The sequence below is a fragment of the Biomphalaria glabrata genome, chromosome 1 (genome assembly GCF_947242115.1).
Source record: "Biomphalaria glabrata chromosome 1, xgBioGlab47.1, whole genome shotgun sequence".
NCBI lineage: Eukaryota > Metazoa > Mollusca > Gastropoda > Planorbidae > Biomphalaria > Biomphalaria glabrata.
The window spans coordinates 72,214,087-72,230,518 of NC_074711.1; the positions used below are offsets into that span (position 1 = coordinate 72,214,087).

General features: G+C 33.6%; 1 protein-coding gene across 1 annotated transcript; it reads right to left on the reverse strand.

Moving 5' to 3' along the window:
* Window positions 1–1,166: 1,166 nt before the first annotated feature.
* Window positions 1,167–12,953, reverse strand: LOC106071969 (asparagine--tRNA ligase, cytoplasmic-like). The gene is made up of 17 exons (XM_013232208.2): window positions 12,512–12,953; window positions 9,842–9,924; window positions 8,121–8,186; window positions 7,732–7,824; window positions 7,314–7,403; window positions 7,115–7,193; window positions 6,932–7,002; window positions 6,733–6,819; window positions 5,012–5,098; window positions 4,811–4,867; window positions 4,518–4,673; window positions 4,162–4,283; window positions 3,857–3,992; window positions 2,863–2,976; window positions 2,576–2,707; window positions 2,252–2,383; window positions 1,167–1,953 (listed from the first exon to the last, which is right to left on the reverse strand). Exons 1-17 carry the CDS (start codon window positions 12,522–12,524, stop codon window positions 1,822–1,824), a joined length of 1,650 nt encoding a protein of 549 aa, XP_013087662.1. The 5' UTR covers window positions 12,525–12,953; the 3' UTR covers window positions 1,167–1,821.
* Between the last annotated feature and the right edge of the window lie 3,479 nt (window positions 12,954–16,432).

Sequence of the window (16,432 nt, forward strand, 5' to 3'; positions counted from 1 at the left end):
CCTTTTTATTCTGGCTAGATGCCCTAACATATACAACCAGTCAAGCGGTATGTGTCCTTCAGAGTAAGTGTGCCCATGTTCTTGGCTGAGCAATAGTTTACTCTAGTACGTGCCCTGTGATTTTCAATTCAAAGTAGTTTTATGAAGAAAGACTTCAAACTTTAATCTTCCTACAATTAAATTAGTTTTAGAAATTAGTTTATGTATATCTTTGGGAAAAAAACTACCAAATGGACCACATTGTGAAAACTCTGCTTTGATCGTTATAATTTTTCAGACTAAAATCTTCAAATTAAATTTGGCTTACAACTTTGTAGTTTAACACGTTTCAGCGGTATTTCTCGCACTCGACTCAAATGTTTTTTTGTATTCAAATTAGAGGTGCAGTGGCTGAGCGGTAAAGTGCTTGGCTTTTGAACTAGGGGTCCAGGGTTCAAATCCTGGTGAAGACGGATTTTTAATTTCGAATCTTTGGGCGCCTCTGAGTCCACCCAGCTCTAATGGGTACCTGACATTAGTTGGGGGAAAAGTCGTTGTGCTGGCCACATGACACTCTCGTTAACCGTAGGCCACATAAACAGATGCCACAAGGTCTGAAAGGGGGAACTTTACTACTTTTTTACTATTCAAATTAGATGAACTGTTAAAAGAAGAGCTTGATTACTTGATTAGTCAAAGATCTTACTAAAAAGACATCTTGCAATAGTGAGGCATTAGAAGAAATAAATAGAATGACAAATTATAAACTACCTCAGTTACATTAATTATAAACTACCTCAGTTACATTAATTATAAACTACTTCAGTTACATTAATTATAAACTACCTCAGTTACATTAATTATAAACTACCTCAGTTACATTAATTATAAACTACTTCAGTTACATTAATTATAAACTACCTCAGTTACATTAATTATAAACTACTTCAGTTACATTAATTATAAACTACCTCAGTTACATTAATTATAAACTACTTCAGTTACATTAAGGAGAAATTGATATTTAAATATGTTTTTTTTTAATCCAAATTGCAAAGTGAAGAGATCAATTTTATAGCTTTCAGTTCTATGTACGATTTGATACTAAATTGAGAGATATAAGTTTTAAAAAGATGTCCTCTTATATCTAAATACTCAATGCTGTACACACACAACCCAAACTACAATTCTTAAAGTGAAAGTTTATTGTGAACAGGTTAAGTAAAACTCAATGTGACAGACATGAAAGCAGACAAACACACAAAGGCAAAGGCAATAAATCCTCTAAAACTATTTGAAGAAGTACATGACCACAAGGAGACTGTCTTCTGCTCATGGATTCAAAGCTTGACTAAAACAATACACTAGACAATGTTGATCACAAATTGTTTACTCAACAAGCTGCCACCACCAACTATCAGACAATGAACATGACTTGCAGCAGGAATTCTAAAAGATCCTTTAGAAAGTCAATAATAGAGATATTACTAATTGAAACACAAATAAACTATTACACAGTAAAGTGTAAGGTATTAACATTATAAAGTTTTTAAGTGTAAGATATTCACATTATAACAAACCAGTTTCAAATATTAAGTTTCAAGAAATAAAAACAAAAAACTGTACTTTCTTACAAATAGAAACATTTTTCAATCACACAAATAGTTAGGTTTTCATGTTTACATTTTATTTCTGACAAAAAACATATTACCTGAACAATAACATACAGACAATGGTTAATTAAAACATATGATGACCGTAGAATAAGTTGTATAGTTTTGAAGCCATTCAAACAAAAACATTGCAATTATTCCAAAGAGATGTTTCTAGCAAGCATTGTGCTTAAGGTTTACACCTGCCAACAAATCGAGGGTAAGCACACACTTCACGGATATGATATCTGTTTAGTATCCAACATAGGAAACGTTCAACACCTAGTCCATAGCCGCCATGGGGACAGCTCCCATACTTGGTCTGAAACAGACAGGACATAGTTTTATACTGAGACAAGGACTTGAGTCAATAAAGTATGTGGTCTGAAACAGACAGGACATTATACTGAGACAAGGACTTGAGTCAATAAAGTAGATTCAACTATGAGTAGAATTATTGGGTAGTTGAATAGTTAAAGCTTGCACTTGAGTAAATTTAACAAAACATATCTGATATTATTTCATACGGCAGTTAGAAATACTTTAATAATGTACTGCTGTGTTTTTAGTAGAAATAGGAGCTATTGTAATATGTTTAAACCAAATGAATGAATGTTTACCTGATCAAAATACCAGTAGTAAGGACTTGTATCGATGCCCTCTCTTTTAAAACCAGCTTCAAGTTCCTCTTGTCTCCAGATCCTCATAGAGCCTCCTACAATCTCACCAACATTAGGCATCAAAAGGTCAACCTTTGACAATCAGAAATAATTTTCATTGGCATTGTGAGCAGATGAAATAACTAAACAAGAGAATTATCTTGTATTCGATTGATCAATATTAGCTATGTTGTGAAATGCAACAAAAGGTAATTGTACATCTTTCAATAACTTAAACTTAAGCATAGTAATCTTTCCATCTTTTAAAAAAAAAAGCTGCATTACCGATTCAGTTAATCTGTTGTCTTCTTTGCATCTCGGCATGTAGAAAGATTTTATTTCTGCAGGAAAACGGCACAACATAATTGGCTCATTAATAGTGTCAGTCATTTTCCTTTCAGGTGCTTCAGGAATGTCCTATGGACAGATTTAGAAGGATTAGTTCAAAAAAAAAAAAAAAAACATAAAAAAAATGTTTAATTAACATACATTAGTTTTTCATTGCTATTTATTTGTATACATTTTTTTTTTATCCCTATCACTGAATGTAGAGTGCAGGCATATAGACTTACATCTCCAAATTCATAGGATGTACCATCCTCCTTAGTTACATTGTTTTCTTTTAACCAGACAATGGCATCAGTGTAGTCCATTCTTCTAAATGGCTTCTTGGGTGGTTTAAAGTCCTGTTTGATAAAGAGAAATAATAATTATGCCTGACTGATTCATCCATGCCATTTTGTTTTTTCATATTGTGATCAAATCAGCAACATAGAAATTTGAAATTTGCAACTTCATTATTTGGCCTTGTCTGTGAAACAGTAAAGGCAGCAGCACCAGTTCATCAGATTCAAAGTTATTTAAAATGTCTTCAAATTTCCAGTCTTTTTTTATTTTTTTTTTATTTTTAACAAAGGCTGTCAGACTGAATGAAAAAAAGAAGAGCACTTTATTAGAAGATCATCTTAAGCAGTTGTAGATAGACCATTGTTATAGTATGTGTTTTGTCATTAAAAAAAGGAGTTTGATGTGGGCTTCTATGCCATGAAAATCGCTTTTAGGATAAAATGGTGCAAATTGTTAATTTCATTTTTAAAAAATCTTAATCTTTAATTGTGTGGCCTGTTTCAGAGTGGAGGCGTGGTGGCTGAGCGGTAAAGCACTTAGCTTCTGAACCGGTGTCCAGGGTTCGAATACCGGTGTAGACAGATTTTTAATTTTGGGATCTTTGGGCGCCTCTGAGTTCACATAGCTCTAATGGGTACCTGACATTAGTTGGGGAAAAGTGAAGTCAGTTGGTCATTGTGCTGGCCACATGACACCCTCGTTAACAGTAGGCCACAGAAACAGATGACCTTTACATCATCTGCCCTACAGACCTTTATATCATCTGCCATATAGACCACAAGGTCTGAAAGGGGAACTTTTTTTTTTACTGTTTCAATAATAACAGCACCAACAATGTATACAATAATATATTTCTTGGAATCTATTGAAAAGGCTGAAGTCAATGCATGCAGTTATTTCATTTTGATTGTGACTTTTAGAATAGAGTAAGACACTCACTGGATTGAGCTCAAACACAATGGGACCATAAGGTGACTTGAGAACACGATCCACAACATCACATACTAGATCCTCAATTTTATCCAAAAGTTTCTCATATGTAATAAAAGGGCATTCCGCCTCACAATGGGTGTATCTGGAGAAATTAAATCAAATTATTTGAATCAAACAGACCAAATTAAAAAAGAACAAAAAAAAAACACTTAAGTCTTCTACAATATGTTCATTACAGCTTCCTTTAAATATATACAAGTATTTTTTTTTGTAAATAAAATCAAGATAAGCAAAGCATAAAAAATTCTTACTCAGCAAGATGGCGTCTTGTTTTGGATACCTCTGCCCTGTATGACTGGGCCATACAAAAGACATCCCCCATGGCTGGAATAGCTGTTTCTAAGTAGAGCTGAGAACTTTGAGTTAAGTATGCCTGAAATAATTAGACATGCCTCTTGAATCCATTGCAATAAGGTAATAATTAATCAAAACATTACTAACAAAGATTTTGTTTCAAATAAGCACACACCATGGTGTTCATACTTTGTAGTGAAAGTGGCACTCACTAGTTGATTTTACTTTGACAAAAATTTGTTTTACAATAGCTAGTACTTAGAATTAGAACCAAGTCTTTTATTTCCTGTGCAGCATACATTTAGACGCTCACCTCTTCACCAAAGTAGTTGAGTTTAAATAAGGTTGATCCACCCTCTACCTGAGTCTGCACTATTGTTGGTGGTGTCAATTCAAAGTAACCACGGTCAAAGAAATGTTCCCTGAAGCAATGGACAATAACTGATCTCATCTTTAAAATTTTGGCAGTCTGAAAGGATATTTGACATGTTAGAAAATAAAAAAAAACTTACAAGCAATCAAAAGATAATTTTATCAACCAACTTTCTTAAGGGGAGACTACTTTTACCAAATTGTTCTCAACACCAGATCCACAAAGAAACTCACATTTTCTCCTCTAATCATCATATGCCTGTTATCTAACTGTACATCTGGATGAGCATCCTGGGGGAAAAAAAGTTTTAAAATTTTAATTAGAAAATGAATTAAGAACTGCAGTTACTTCCCTTATGATATAAATCAACATTTTGATTTTATTTAATGTATTTGATATAAAAAGTTTCAGTATCTTAAGAAATTAATGCAAACCTCATTGAGCAAGTTGTCAGCTCCACCTGGTGGTGAGGGACCAACAAGTTCCCAGAAGTCAACAGCCATCTCATGATTATCTGGAGCCTAGAAAGAAATCAGTTGAACATTACATGTCTGCTGCAAGTACAGAGTATTACTAACAATGTACATCAGTAACCCAGTCCAAGATGATGTCAGTGTTGCCTACATGTACACATCTTACGCAAATGGGCACGAAAATATGCAAGTATGGTTTATTATCTAAAAATACGTATTTCCCCCTCTAAAAAAAAAAACAAAAAAAACAAGTAGTTCTTGCTAATCATATATATATAGATCAGTGCGTCAATGCCTAAAAATGGACTATTCTTATTAAATCTACCACGAAAAAGTATCAATTTGTTTTTTCTGCGTGCTGACGCGCGAAGTTTTGAATGTTTACTAGATCTAGATCTTTATGATCTAAATAAAGCGGAGCTCCTTTCAATGTGTGACAATGTGTCAGTTTATATGAAGTCTTCAAACTGATTGGGAATAAATTGATTGATTAGTTCTAATTCTTCTAGACTGCATCTAGATATAGAATTAGAGATATTTTACAATTGTCAGGGGCAGGTATGGCGAGAGTGATTGTGTTATTTCTTTGTACTATTTAAGTATGAAAGAGTTATATCCCTTTGTTTATTTCTCCTCTTCTCTTCCCCCCCCCTCCCCCAGGCATGAATGTGAACAGTATACACGTGATGTTTTTGAATGGTAGTTTTTCCGCTGGTTGATAGAGTGGATTGGTAGTTCGTTAGTTGTATTATGTTCCTGGACTGGTGTTTTGTGTATTTAATATTTACTGAGGTTGATATCATTTTTTGTGCTCAATCAGATACTATTAAAGTATTACTTGTGTTATTCATATATATTTGGAGTCGGAGTTTGTTTGTGATAATTATTCGTATTTAAGTAACCCCCTAACGAGCCTAACGAGCCAAGTCGAGAAACACACCAACCAAGTCCAGCCAAGCATAAGTGAACCCTGACAACAATGTCAGGCACCTAAAAGAATTTTCGTAAATATAAATTCAGAATTAAGATCTACTGTCTAGTTCAAAATAGATTCTAAATCTATATGTGATTAGGTGTGTACTAGACTTAGATTTAGAACTAATCTAGATCAAAGTACATCTATTTATAGGTTTAGACTACTGACTAGTTCTAGGTCTAGAAGCTCAAGGCTCTAGATATTTGTAACTGTAACCATTACATCTGGTTTAAGTCTAATTTCACTTTTAATATAAATTTCCATTCTTTTGAATGAATTATCTGTTGCAGCTATTATGGAATGTGGAATACACTAGAGACATTATGATCATAAAATCATTGCCCTGTGAAAGAATGCCATCATTCTAACATTTTCTAGAACTCTATTACAAAGACTAAAAGTGTAAATATTTTTTGGCAAATGTACAAAATGTCTTATATAACTTTAGGCTGTGTTAACTTTAAGATTGCTGCATTTCATGTATGTTACGTGCTTGAATGATTTTTAGTCTCTCCTAAGTATATTTCTTTGTATTTAGGAAAATACACATGTGCCCCTCAAAATACACATTTCCAGGTCTAGGAATACACATTTCCATTTTGGCTAGTAGGCATCTCTGTGATGTAGACTATCAAGATATTTCACTGGCATATAAATCAACTAAATGAAAGTTTGATTACATAACAATTTTTGTTTCTTCACTCACAGTTTTTCCTTCAGGCAATTTCCTAATGACACCATAAACTGCTATTGAAGCCTCTGTTGCTAAGGTGACTGCATCATATGTTTGGCACTGTAGAAAATTCCAATGTTTAAGTTTGATTAGTTCAATTCTTCCACTTAAGAAATTCTCTATGAATCAAACTATTGTGTTAAACATCTCTTAAAATAAAAAAGTGTTTTACCAGTTTATCTGCAAAAACACATTGAAGAAAGCCTGTTCCATCTCTAAGTATGACAAACATTAGGTTTTTACCTGAATAAAATAGTAACAAAAAATTATCTCAGATTTTTAGCAAGGCTTTTTAAAATAAGCCACAAAACTTGGTCTTCAGTTTTAAACTGCAAAATAATCAATGTATTAATACCTTGACGTCTCAGCCGATGGACCCAACCAAAAATTTTCACTCTGACATCTCTTGTCTTCACAGAATCTCTTAATTTGATCTAATGGTAAAAAAAATAATTTTAAACTGTTTCAACAAAAGTAAAAGAGAAATAGTAAATCAACTAAGAAATAATATAACACATTGAAAAAGAAAGAAACTTAGAAGAAACCAAACCTACCTCTTGTGGTGCAGGCAAGCTAGCATCTTGTTCAATAGTAATTTTTTTAGCATCTTCCAAATTTTTTTCTCTCCTTTCTGCATCTTTTTGCTACAGTGCAAAAAAAAAAAAATAAATAAATAAAAAGTTAAAAGTGTAAAATAAGATTAAAAGGAGACGAAATGAACAGCATTAATACATTTAATTCAAGTGGAGAAAAGTCAGCTTTCTTTCAATAAAATTTGTTTAAGACATTTATAAATTGGCTAAAACCTCATTGGTTTTAACTTGATTTACTCTGCAAAAAGAACTAGTTTTGAAGTGGTATTCTTTTTTAGAGTGGCTTCATGTAGTTGTTAGACAAAGTTTATTGAATTCACTTGACTTAATCTTAGCCAACAATTTTAAATGCACTCGGTAAAAAATCCAAATGACTTACAGTGGCATCTTCTGCATCTGCCTTCTTATATTGCTCTCTCTGCCAAATCTTTTGTACTTTTTTCAATTGCGATTTGGCTACTGGTTCATAAATCTAAAAAAAAAATAAATAAATAAACTTTTTTTAGATCAGAGAATCTTGCATATATTACCTCATTTATTCATGTATATATGTATCAAGAGAAAAAATCTAGACCTTCCCTTCTTTACCACATTGCTACAATGTCTTAATATGAATACTGCTGCTTAAATAATTGTGGCAGATCAAACAAGTAGCTCAAAAATACTTTTAACCTCTGAAAGTTTAACACTTTAAAAATACAGGTATCTATGTTTGAACAGAAATATGAGGGCTATCATTTTAAAGCTAACAATAAATTATAGACATACCTCTCCTTCTTTTTTAGAGTCACAATAGATAACTGGAAATGGTTCTTTACCAGCCAATCTCATAGCCTTTTTTTTAAATTAAAACAAAAAAGATTTTATAGTTAGTATTTCTAAAAGAGTAAATACTTGTTTTTGTTGTCAAAATAACAATGCATAAATCTGGAACAGAATATACCTAACAACAAATATTCCATTTTTATCCAACCCCCCTTTTTTTGTAACAAATTGTAACTCAATACACCCCTTTCCCAGAGTAACATAACATAACAAGAAAATTCAAATTATACAAAAGACTATTTTTTAATTATTATTTATTTTCACAAAATTGCATTTTTCATCATGGTATCGATAGAAATGATGGGGAAAGTATCAAATTGTTTCATTATCCAAATTTTCAAGACTGATTAAAGAAAATTAAGCATTTTTGAAGCTACTTGAGTAGTTTGAAAGTTCCTTTAACTTTGTGGTTGCTACCAATAAGTAAAAAATATACTAAATTTTGATAATATTTCTATTTCTAATTGATTCAGGTTTGTTTTGTTTAGTGTTTTAAAATTTTTGATAGTTGCACCACATCACACACCATATTTTTGAAGGCTAAATCAAGACTTAATATTGCTTGAACTTTCTTCTAAGAGTGAATGCAGATGAAATAATTGTAAAAGTTTTGATTGTATTGACAAATCAGGTAGCCTATATTTTTTTATGCAGTGGTTTTATATTGTTCAACTTTTTGTTGCTTTCTGTTATTTCAATTGAATACTTTTTGTTTTTGTTTTGTTACATAACAAAACTTCAGAACCTTTCTCCACCCTTTAACAAATCATCACAAATTTTTATACCTGCCATTCCCCCTTAGCCTTTACATATATCCTAATGTTCCCAAAGATATTGGAGATAATTTTCTTACAGCTCAACATGAAAACTATTATCTTACAAATTTAAAGCAATTCTCTCAAAATTTTTCTAGATTTCCTAATTGTTTATAAAGGGTCTATATTACAAAAAAAGAGGATATAATTTTTGCTAATTAATTAATTTCCTCCTCTTTACTGCTCTTTTTTTTTTGTGTGCTTTCTAATATTTTTTTAGCTAAAGTATTTGAATAGTCCTCAAGTCACTTCAATAAAATCTATCACTTTTTATACCATCCATTAAATGCTAAACTGTCTACTTTATTTATCATCACATCTATTGATTTAATCTCATCCATTTTCAGAAGAAAGATTAATAATACATGTTCAAGGAAGCATTTATTTATATACTTAAAAAAAGCCATTGAAAAAGCCTGTCTAAAATTTTTGCCTAAAGCTCAAAAGATAGCTATCTAAAAAAAATAATAATAATTTTGTGTACTTGTAGTAATATCTTTTTTTAGCAAGTGATTTAATAAGTAATTGACAAATTAGAGGTTATGATGATCAGACAATGATTTTTATTTTATATTATATCTATATTTAAAACTTCACTTTTTTATCCATTCAAATGTCAACTTTTTGAAAAAGGAAAAATTTTTGTTATTTCTTTAGCTTTTTTTTTTTCATCCCCTTGAAAACCTAATGTGCAAGTTTCATATACAACATTTGTTTAAAAATTTCACTCAATTAGCATGAGAACAAACTGGTTTATAAACAGCATATAGAACTATGTTGCTTTTCTTTTATGCTTAAACTATTTGATCTCAAATTTTTCCAGAGGCCTTAAAGCTGTTGAACATTTACCTGCAATACACTTTTCACTGGTTTATCTTTCGAGCCATCTCCTGTTGTGTCATCTCCTTTAGTTTCAGATGTGTAGATTTCAGCTTTTGGCAATAAATACATATGGCATTAGTTATAAGACAGTCAATTTCTTTTCTTTTTTTAACCTATGTACAAGACATAATAATCTATGCACATTCAGTCATTCGGCTGATGGTGTAAGGCTTATCTGTTTAATTCTTAACAAACAAAGGCATAGCGAAGCCTTACTTTCCCCCAACTGTCTCAACATACCCATTAGAAATGGATTGACAGACCATCACTGAAATCAAGATAACCAACCAGGGATTATCCCCTGTGACAAAAAGACAAAGCTAGGATATTTCTTTTTAATTATTTTAGATGTGTGAAAGAAAAGAGATGGGGTCATATGACTGGTAAAAGAAAAGTCTTATGGAAAAAATGTATTATTTATATGTATATATTTTCTATGTATTGTCTGAAAGCAGTTAAGTGGCATTTGATAATACAAAATGGTGTCTGCAAGTAGTTAACACAATATCTTATATACTCAAGTTAATTATAATTTTTCACTAAGCATGAGAATACTCAATGATACAGATTTGTATTCACAGGACATCACAAACATATAATAACAATGTCTGCCTTAAGCACAGCCTCTTCATAAGTTCTAGATCTGGACGGAATGCCGTCGCTTCTCTCTAATGTTAACATCCTTCTCAGTCTAGTCTCTAATAGTGTGCAACTTCTGCACTATCTTGGATGGCAATGTGCATGGCATGGTTATAACATTGCTCCCTTCTTAGCACTTTTTATGCTGAAAAGAAAAAAGGTTCATAACAGTACAGTGGATGTTTGACAGTTAAGGTGGAGGTTCATTTGTGGGAATGACAGTAAGCATATTCCTCACAAAGGCATCCTCACTTTCTCCTCCTCCAGATGGCCAGTCTTTCCTTGGAATGATGTCATTGCCATCCTTTCACTTTCCTAATGATGGCTGATGCGAGTCACCCAACCTACAGAGAGGTAATGGTGGTCACTATTGTAGTTCCCAGGGACGTGTTAGTCCCACAGGAAGCCAGCCGGGCAGTTGGCTGTCATTTTCTCTGAAACACACTTTGCAGGTATCTCTTCTGCCAAGCAGTTTGTAAGTATTTTCTCTGCCATGCAGTTTGAAAGTTTCTTCTCTGCCACACATTTGCAGGTATCTCCTCTGCCATGCAGTTTCCAGATATATTCTCTGCCAAACATTTGCAGGTATCTTCTCTGACACACATTTGCAGATCTATAAATTTCCTGCCAAGTATTTGCAGGTATTTCCATTCAAGGTGCTGTGCATACAGTTTTTGTTAAACGCAAGTGCAGTTATCAAGATTTGAGTTCCTCTTCTATTGCAGGCAATGTAAAACACATTTTCTCTGTCTCTGCCTTTGTTGGGGCCTGTATTCACAAATTCACTTGCAGACATCAAGAGTAATGCATTAGAGATGGTCTTCTGGCTTTCATGCTTTAAGTTCTCATCATAGGCACTGGCAGATAGACAGAAATCTTTACGGTCCACAGCAAAAGGCTTGGATGGAGACACAAGGCTGTCTTGATCTGTCTGGTTGATTGAAGTACTATTAGCAGGAGCATCAGTAACAAAAACTTAAGCCACATTATATAAGACCTCTCTTTCCTTTCAACTCTCTACCTATCATTGAGATCGTCGCAGCAATCATTGTTACGTTCCTTGTCTTGAAAGCCACACTCCAGAGACTTGCACACAACACAGTCACAGATGGCACTACAATCCCCAGTGCATTTGTCACTACTGTTTGTACAGCCGCAGTCTTGATTAGGTAACTGCTCCCTCACCAACAAGTCTTTTCGGCCTTTCAATTGCGACACAATTTTATTCATTAGTTCTTGTTTCAAATCTTTTAAATCAAGCTCATTAAGAAATTTCAGAAATGCCATGGAAAATCCTACCTTCCTTCAATTGAGTCACCTATAATCCCACTTCGACACCAATGTAATAACTTAAGGCAGGCAATTCAACGATACAGATTTTTATTCACAGGACATCACAAACATGTATATAACAATGTCTGCCTTGAGCACAACTTTTTATAACTTCTAGACTTGGGAGGAAATCTGTTGCTTCTCTCTAACTCTAACTTAAACATCCATCTCGGCCTAGTCTCTAACAGCGCATACCTTCATGCTAGCTTGGTGGTGTGCATGGCAGGGTTATAACAATATTATCATCTATTGTAAATCTAGAGACAGTAATATAATATACTAGATCAACAATCTACATTATATCTACATTAATCTACAATTTAGAATCTAGATCTAGATTAATATTATAGATAGTCTATAAAAATTTAAGTAAGTCAGTAAAAGTAAGTTATAAGATGAGTCAATCACGAGTTCTAAGGAATAAGATGTTTAAATAAGTTATTAGATATCTAGACAATCTAGTTATATATATAGTACTATAGACTATAGTAATATAACATAAGTATTATAAGACAGTCTCTAATAGAGTCTACTCGTCTCTAGTAATAAATAAATCTAGATCTAGTACTACTATCCAGAGTAATTTATCTCTACTCTAGATCTAGAGAGTCTAGAGAGAGTAGTCTAGACTCTTAGTCTTAGATTCCTGAGGACTTCTCTACTTACTTAAGGTAGCCATTGATTAACAATCTTGTATCTTTAGGTCTATCGATTCTTATGTTTCAAAATCACACACTCGACACTGTCTTGACTCTTGCGATGTTGCGTCTGTGGGCCTTACGGCTTACGCCAAAACTTATGTGTAAGTTATGAATATGGCTTATATGGTGAGTTGAGTTACTCCGATACTCGTCTTGATTGAATGAGGACGTTTAGCCTTAGCACTAACTTTTACTTTTTAGCCTTTGGTTTATCAAAAGGCTAATGGTGGTTTAGATCCAGCTCGATTTTATAGAGATCTAAATGGTGCAATTTACTTGTTATGGTTGAAAATAAAGACTATCGACACATAATTTACTGTTTCTTAATATTACATCATCGTCGTGCTCAAACACAGATTGTAGATTTAGATGTGAAACCGGTACATTGTATCTATCACACGAAACAAAACACGTCGATTTTGTTGCCAAATGTGATGATTTCAAAATTCATAAACCTCGATCCAGACCTCATACTAACAATATTTTTTTTTTTTAAAGCGACGAACTTAAGTATCTAAAAAAAAAGATTCGATAATGTTTTTTAATGTATAAAATTAAAGAAAGTGGCTTTATTTTTCCTTCTATATAAAATATTTACAATATTTTTCAGAGAAGCCTATGTCTATATTTAAATACCTACATTTAGTGAATTGCTGAACAAGATTTTTTTTAAAATAAATTTTGTTTATATTAGGCTATACTAGCAATATTGCACACCGGTTACGTCCGTTGATTTTTCCTTAGACTATATAGATCTATTGATGTAAGTTCAGTTTTTAAAGTTTACTTTTCCTTTATATCCTCCTTTGTAAAATTTTCTCCTCCTTTTTGTCCTTCTTTGGATATGTAGTTATGTAGCCTAGGTCTCTGATGCATTCACAAATAGATAAAAAAAAACGGGATAAATATAACATACAGATTTGATAGTGGCCTATTCAACCGAGGCGGCTCAAAGCAAAATCAAAAATAAAATCAGCAGTAATCAGGGACTTGCTTTTTGGTGACGACTGTGCCCTAAATGCCTGCTCTTAAAATGTTCTGTGACTTCTCAAGAGCATGCTTAGACTTTGGCCTTACCATTAACACTAAAAAGACTGAAGTCTAATATTTGCCTGCTCCAGGGAAAGCCTACTCGCTCGAATCCAAGCATCAAGATAAATGGACATGATATAAATGCAGTGGACAAATTCACATATCTTGGCAGCACACTCTCCAGAAACGGAAAGATCGGTAATGCAATCGACCTGCGTTTCGCAAAGGCCAGCGCATCCTATGGCAGACTGTCTAAAAATGTCTGGAACAGACGAGGTATCACCACAAATACAAAGCTAGGGATCTATCTAGCTGTCATCCTCTCTACATTGCTCTGTGCCTCAGAAACGTGGACAGTGTACAGAAAACATGCAAAGAAACTGAACCAATTCCACATGTCTAAGAAAAATACTGAATGTCAAATGGCAAGAAAAAATACCAGATACTATAGTCCTCCGAAGAGAGGGTCTGCAAAGCATCCACACAATCCTGATGCAGTCCCAGCTGCCATGGGCAAGACACGTCTGCAGAATGGAAGACCGCCGCATCCCTAAAGGACTCCTGTATGGCCAAGGGAAGGGAAGCGCTCGCAGGCGGTCAAAGAAAGCGCTTCAGGGACACTCTCAAAGCTTCTATGTAGGCTTTCAGCATAAATCCAACCTCCTGGGAGACAGGGGCACATGGCAGAGCATCATGGCGTCGCGCTGTGAAAACTGGTGCAAATGTTGCTGAGGAAAAGAGAACAACGCTGGCAGAAGAAAAACGCCAAAGAGAAAACCAAGGCCAATGACACTAGCTCCCGCAGTGTGCAGCCGAACATTCTGGGCTCACATAGGTCTCACCAGCCACATGAGGAGGCACAAAACCCCATTACCTACAAAGTCCTCAGCCCCCTGGATGACAAAGTGGTCATCATCGAACCACGATGGGCGAACTATAGGTGTCTGATAACCCTATATAGACTAAACAAATAAGATGTGGGGAGAGAACCGCTAGACAGGTAGATACTAAAGTATACTTTTTACTAACCGGCCAACTATACTGCAGTGTTATCTGACCGGAGACAAATATGGCCGTATAATGAAAAATTGCCAGATATTCTGCCAGAGAAGGAGCTTAGATTAGAATATGTGTTTTCTGTTTGGGACCCCTCAACTCCAGAACACATAAAGAAACTAGAACAGACGTAAAATAATGCCATGAGATTTATAACAAACGAATATCCACATGTGATTAACAACTTTAATAAAATTTAAAAAATTTAGAGACGCACCAGGACAGAAGACTAAAAAGTAAAGTAGCAATAATACATAAAACACTGAGCAATAACTTACAAATACAAAACTTAATAAAATACTCAGAAAAATGCAGAGATAAAAACACATTTTGTTATTCCATATGCTAAGGAAAATGTATACAACTGCTCTTTCTTTCTTAGGAAGTTTCTATTTTGAAGTAACGTCTTTATGTCATAATAAATAAGGCTAACCGATAAAAACAAAAAATCAATATTAAATTTATTTATTTGGCATTTAACAAATTTCAATTTTTATTATAACATATATCTAAAAAATAGAATCCTTTAAAAAAATGTTTTTAAAACTTTTTTTGAACTGTATTTTATATTTTAATAAGATTTGTAGGCCTATAACAGAAATTTTGCAGCGTTATATATCTAGTGTAGAGCTTATATCTTCATTAGTTGGCAACAAAAAAAAAAAACGCTTTTGAAAATAAGCTAAATAAGCTACATTGATTAAAAAAATATTTCGAGTTTTGAAAATAGATCAATATGATTGTAAAGATTATTTGAAAAGAGTCATTAATAGTATTAAAAATTGTTTAAGAATTTTGATATATAATTATTTGTTTAACTAATCCTATTAGCATTTGAGGTCAAAGAATGTGGCGTGACAAAGAGGCAATATTTGATTTTACAAACTGGCAATGGAGTAGCCTACAAGCTGAACAAAAAAAAATAGGGGGAGGGGGGATGGGGGAATTTGTCAATTTATTTTCAAAGGGGGAAAAAAATGGACTCAATACTCTTTGAAGAAGACATTTCAAAACTTCTCCGCTAACGTGATTCATAGTAAATTTCTTGTGTCAGAATGATTTTCTTCTGACCTGACTATTGCACATCGTTATATTGACTTTTGTCTTCTTCTGGCCTGACTATTGCACATCGTTATATTGACGACTAATGTCTTAGGCCTACTTAACACGAAGATGTCTTACTAAGATCGCGCCTATTACAGACGTAGGCCTACCTACGTTGGCTAAATTATTTAGAATGTCCCTCGCATAATAATATTGACCAGTGCTGCCTCCTTATTTGGTAGAGTTAATTAAACATGTGACTTTTTTTTTTTAATAGAAAAGAATTGTGAGTTCTGATTGAGAGTAGGCCTAAACATTTCGAATTTCTGCCCGCCTCACATCCTTTTTTTTTACGTTGCGGTAGTGTGATATGTGCTTTGGATAGTCGTTATGTAATCTCGAAGGTCCGGGGTTCGAATCCTGCCGCTGTTGACTGTCAGTTTAACAAACAGGACTGCATGTTGTATTTTGAGAGATGTCAGCCTTTCTACAGAAAAAAAAAAATTTACAACACGCATATAGAGAACCATTGATTGATTGAAAACGAAATAGCTTGGCCACACACTAGGCGATATCGCACATTGTCATGTGACAATAGCCTAGTGACATGGATGTCATGTGACAATAGCCTTGTGACATGGATGTCATAGGACAGTTTTACACAAGAGCCTCGTGAAATGGATGCACATTGTTCATTAACATTATTTAGCCTAGTAGCTCAAGTTTGTTCTGACACGACTGCTATAGAAACAAT

Bases quoted from the DNA above. Each gene is read 5' to 3' on its own strand.
- LOC106071969 (XM_013232208.2), bottom strand. The intron at 4,284-4,517 runs GTGAGCGTCTAA...TAATTATTTCAG, and splicing joins TCAACTACTTTGGTGAAGAG to GCATACTTAACTCAAAGTTC. The intron at 1,954-2,251 runs GTAAACATTCAT...TGTCTGTTTCAG, and splicing joins ACTACTGGTATTTTGATCAG to ACCAAGTATGGGAGCTGTCC.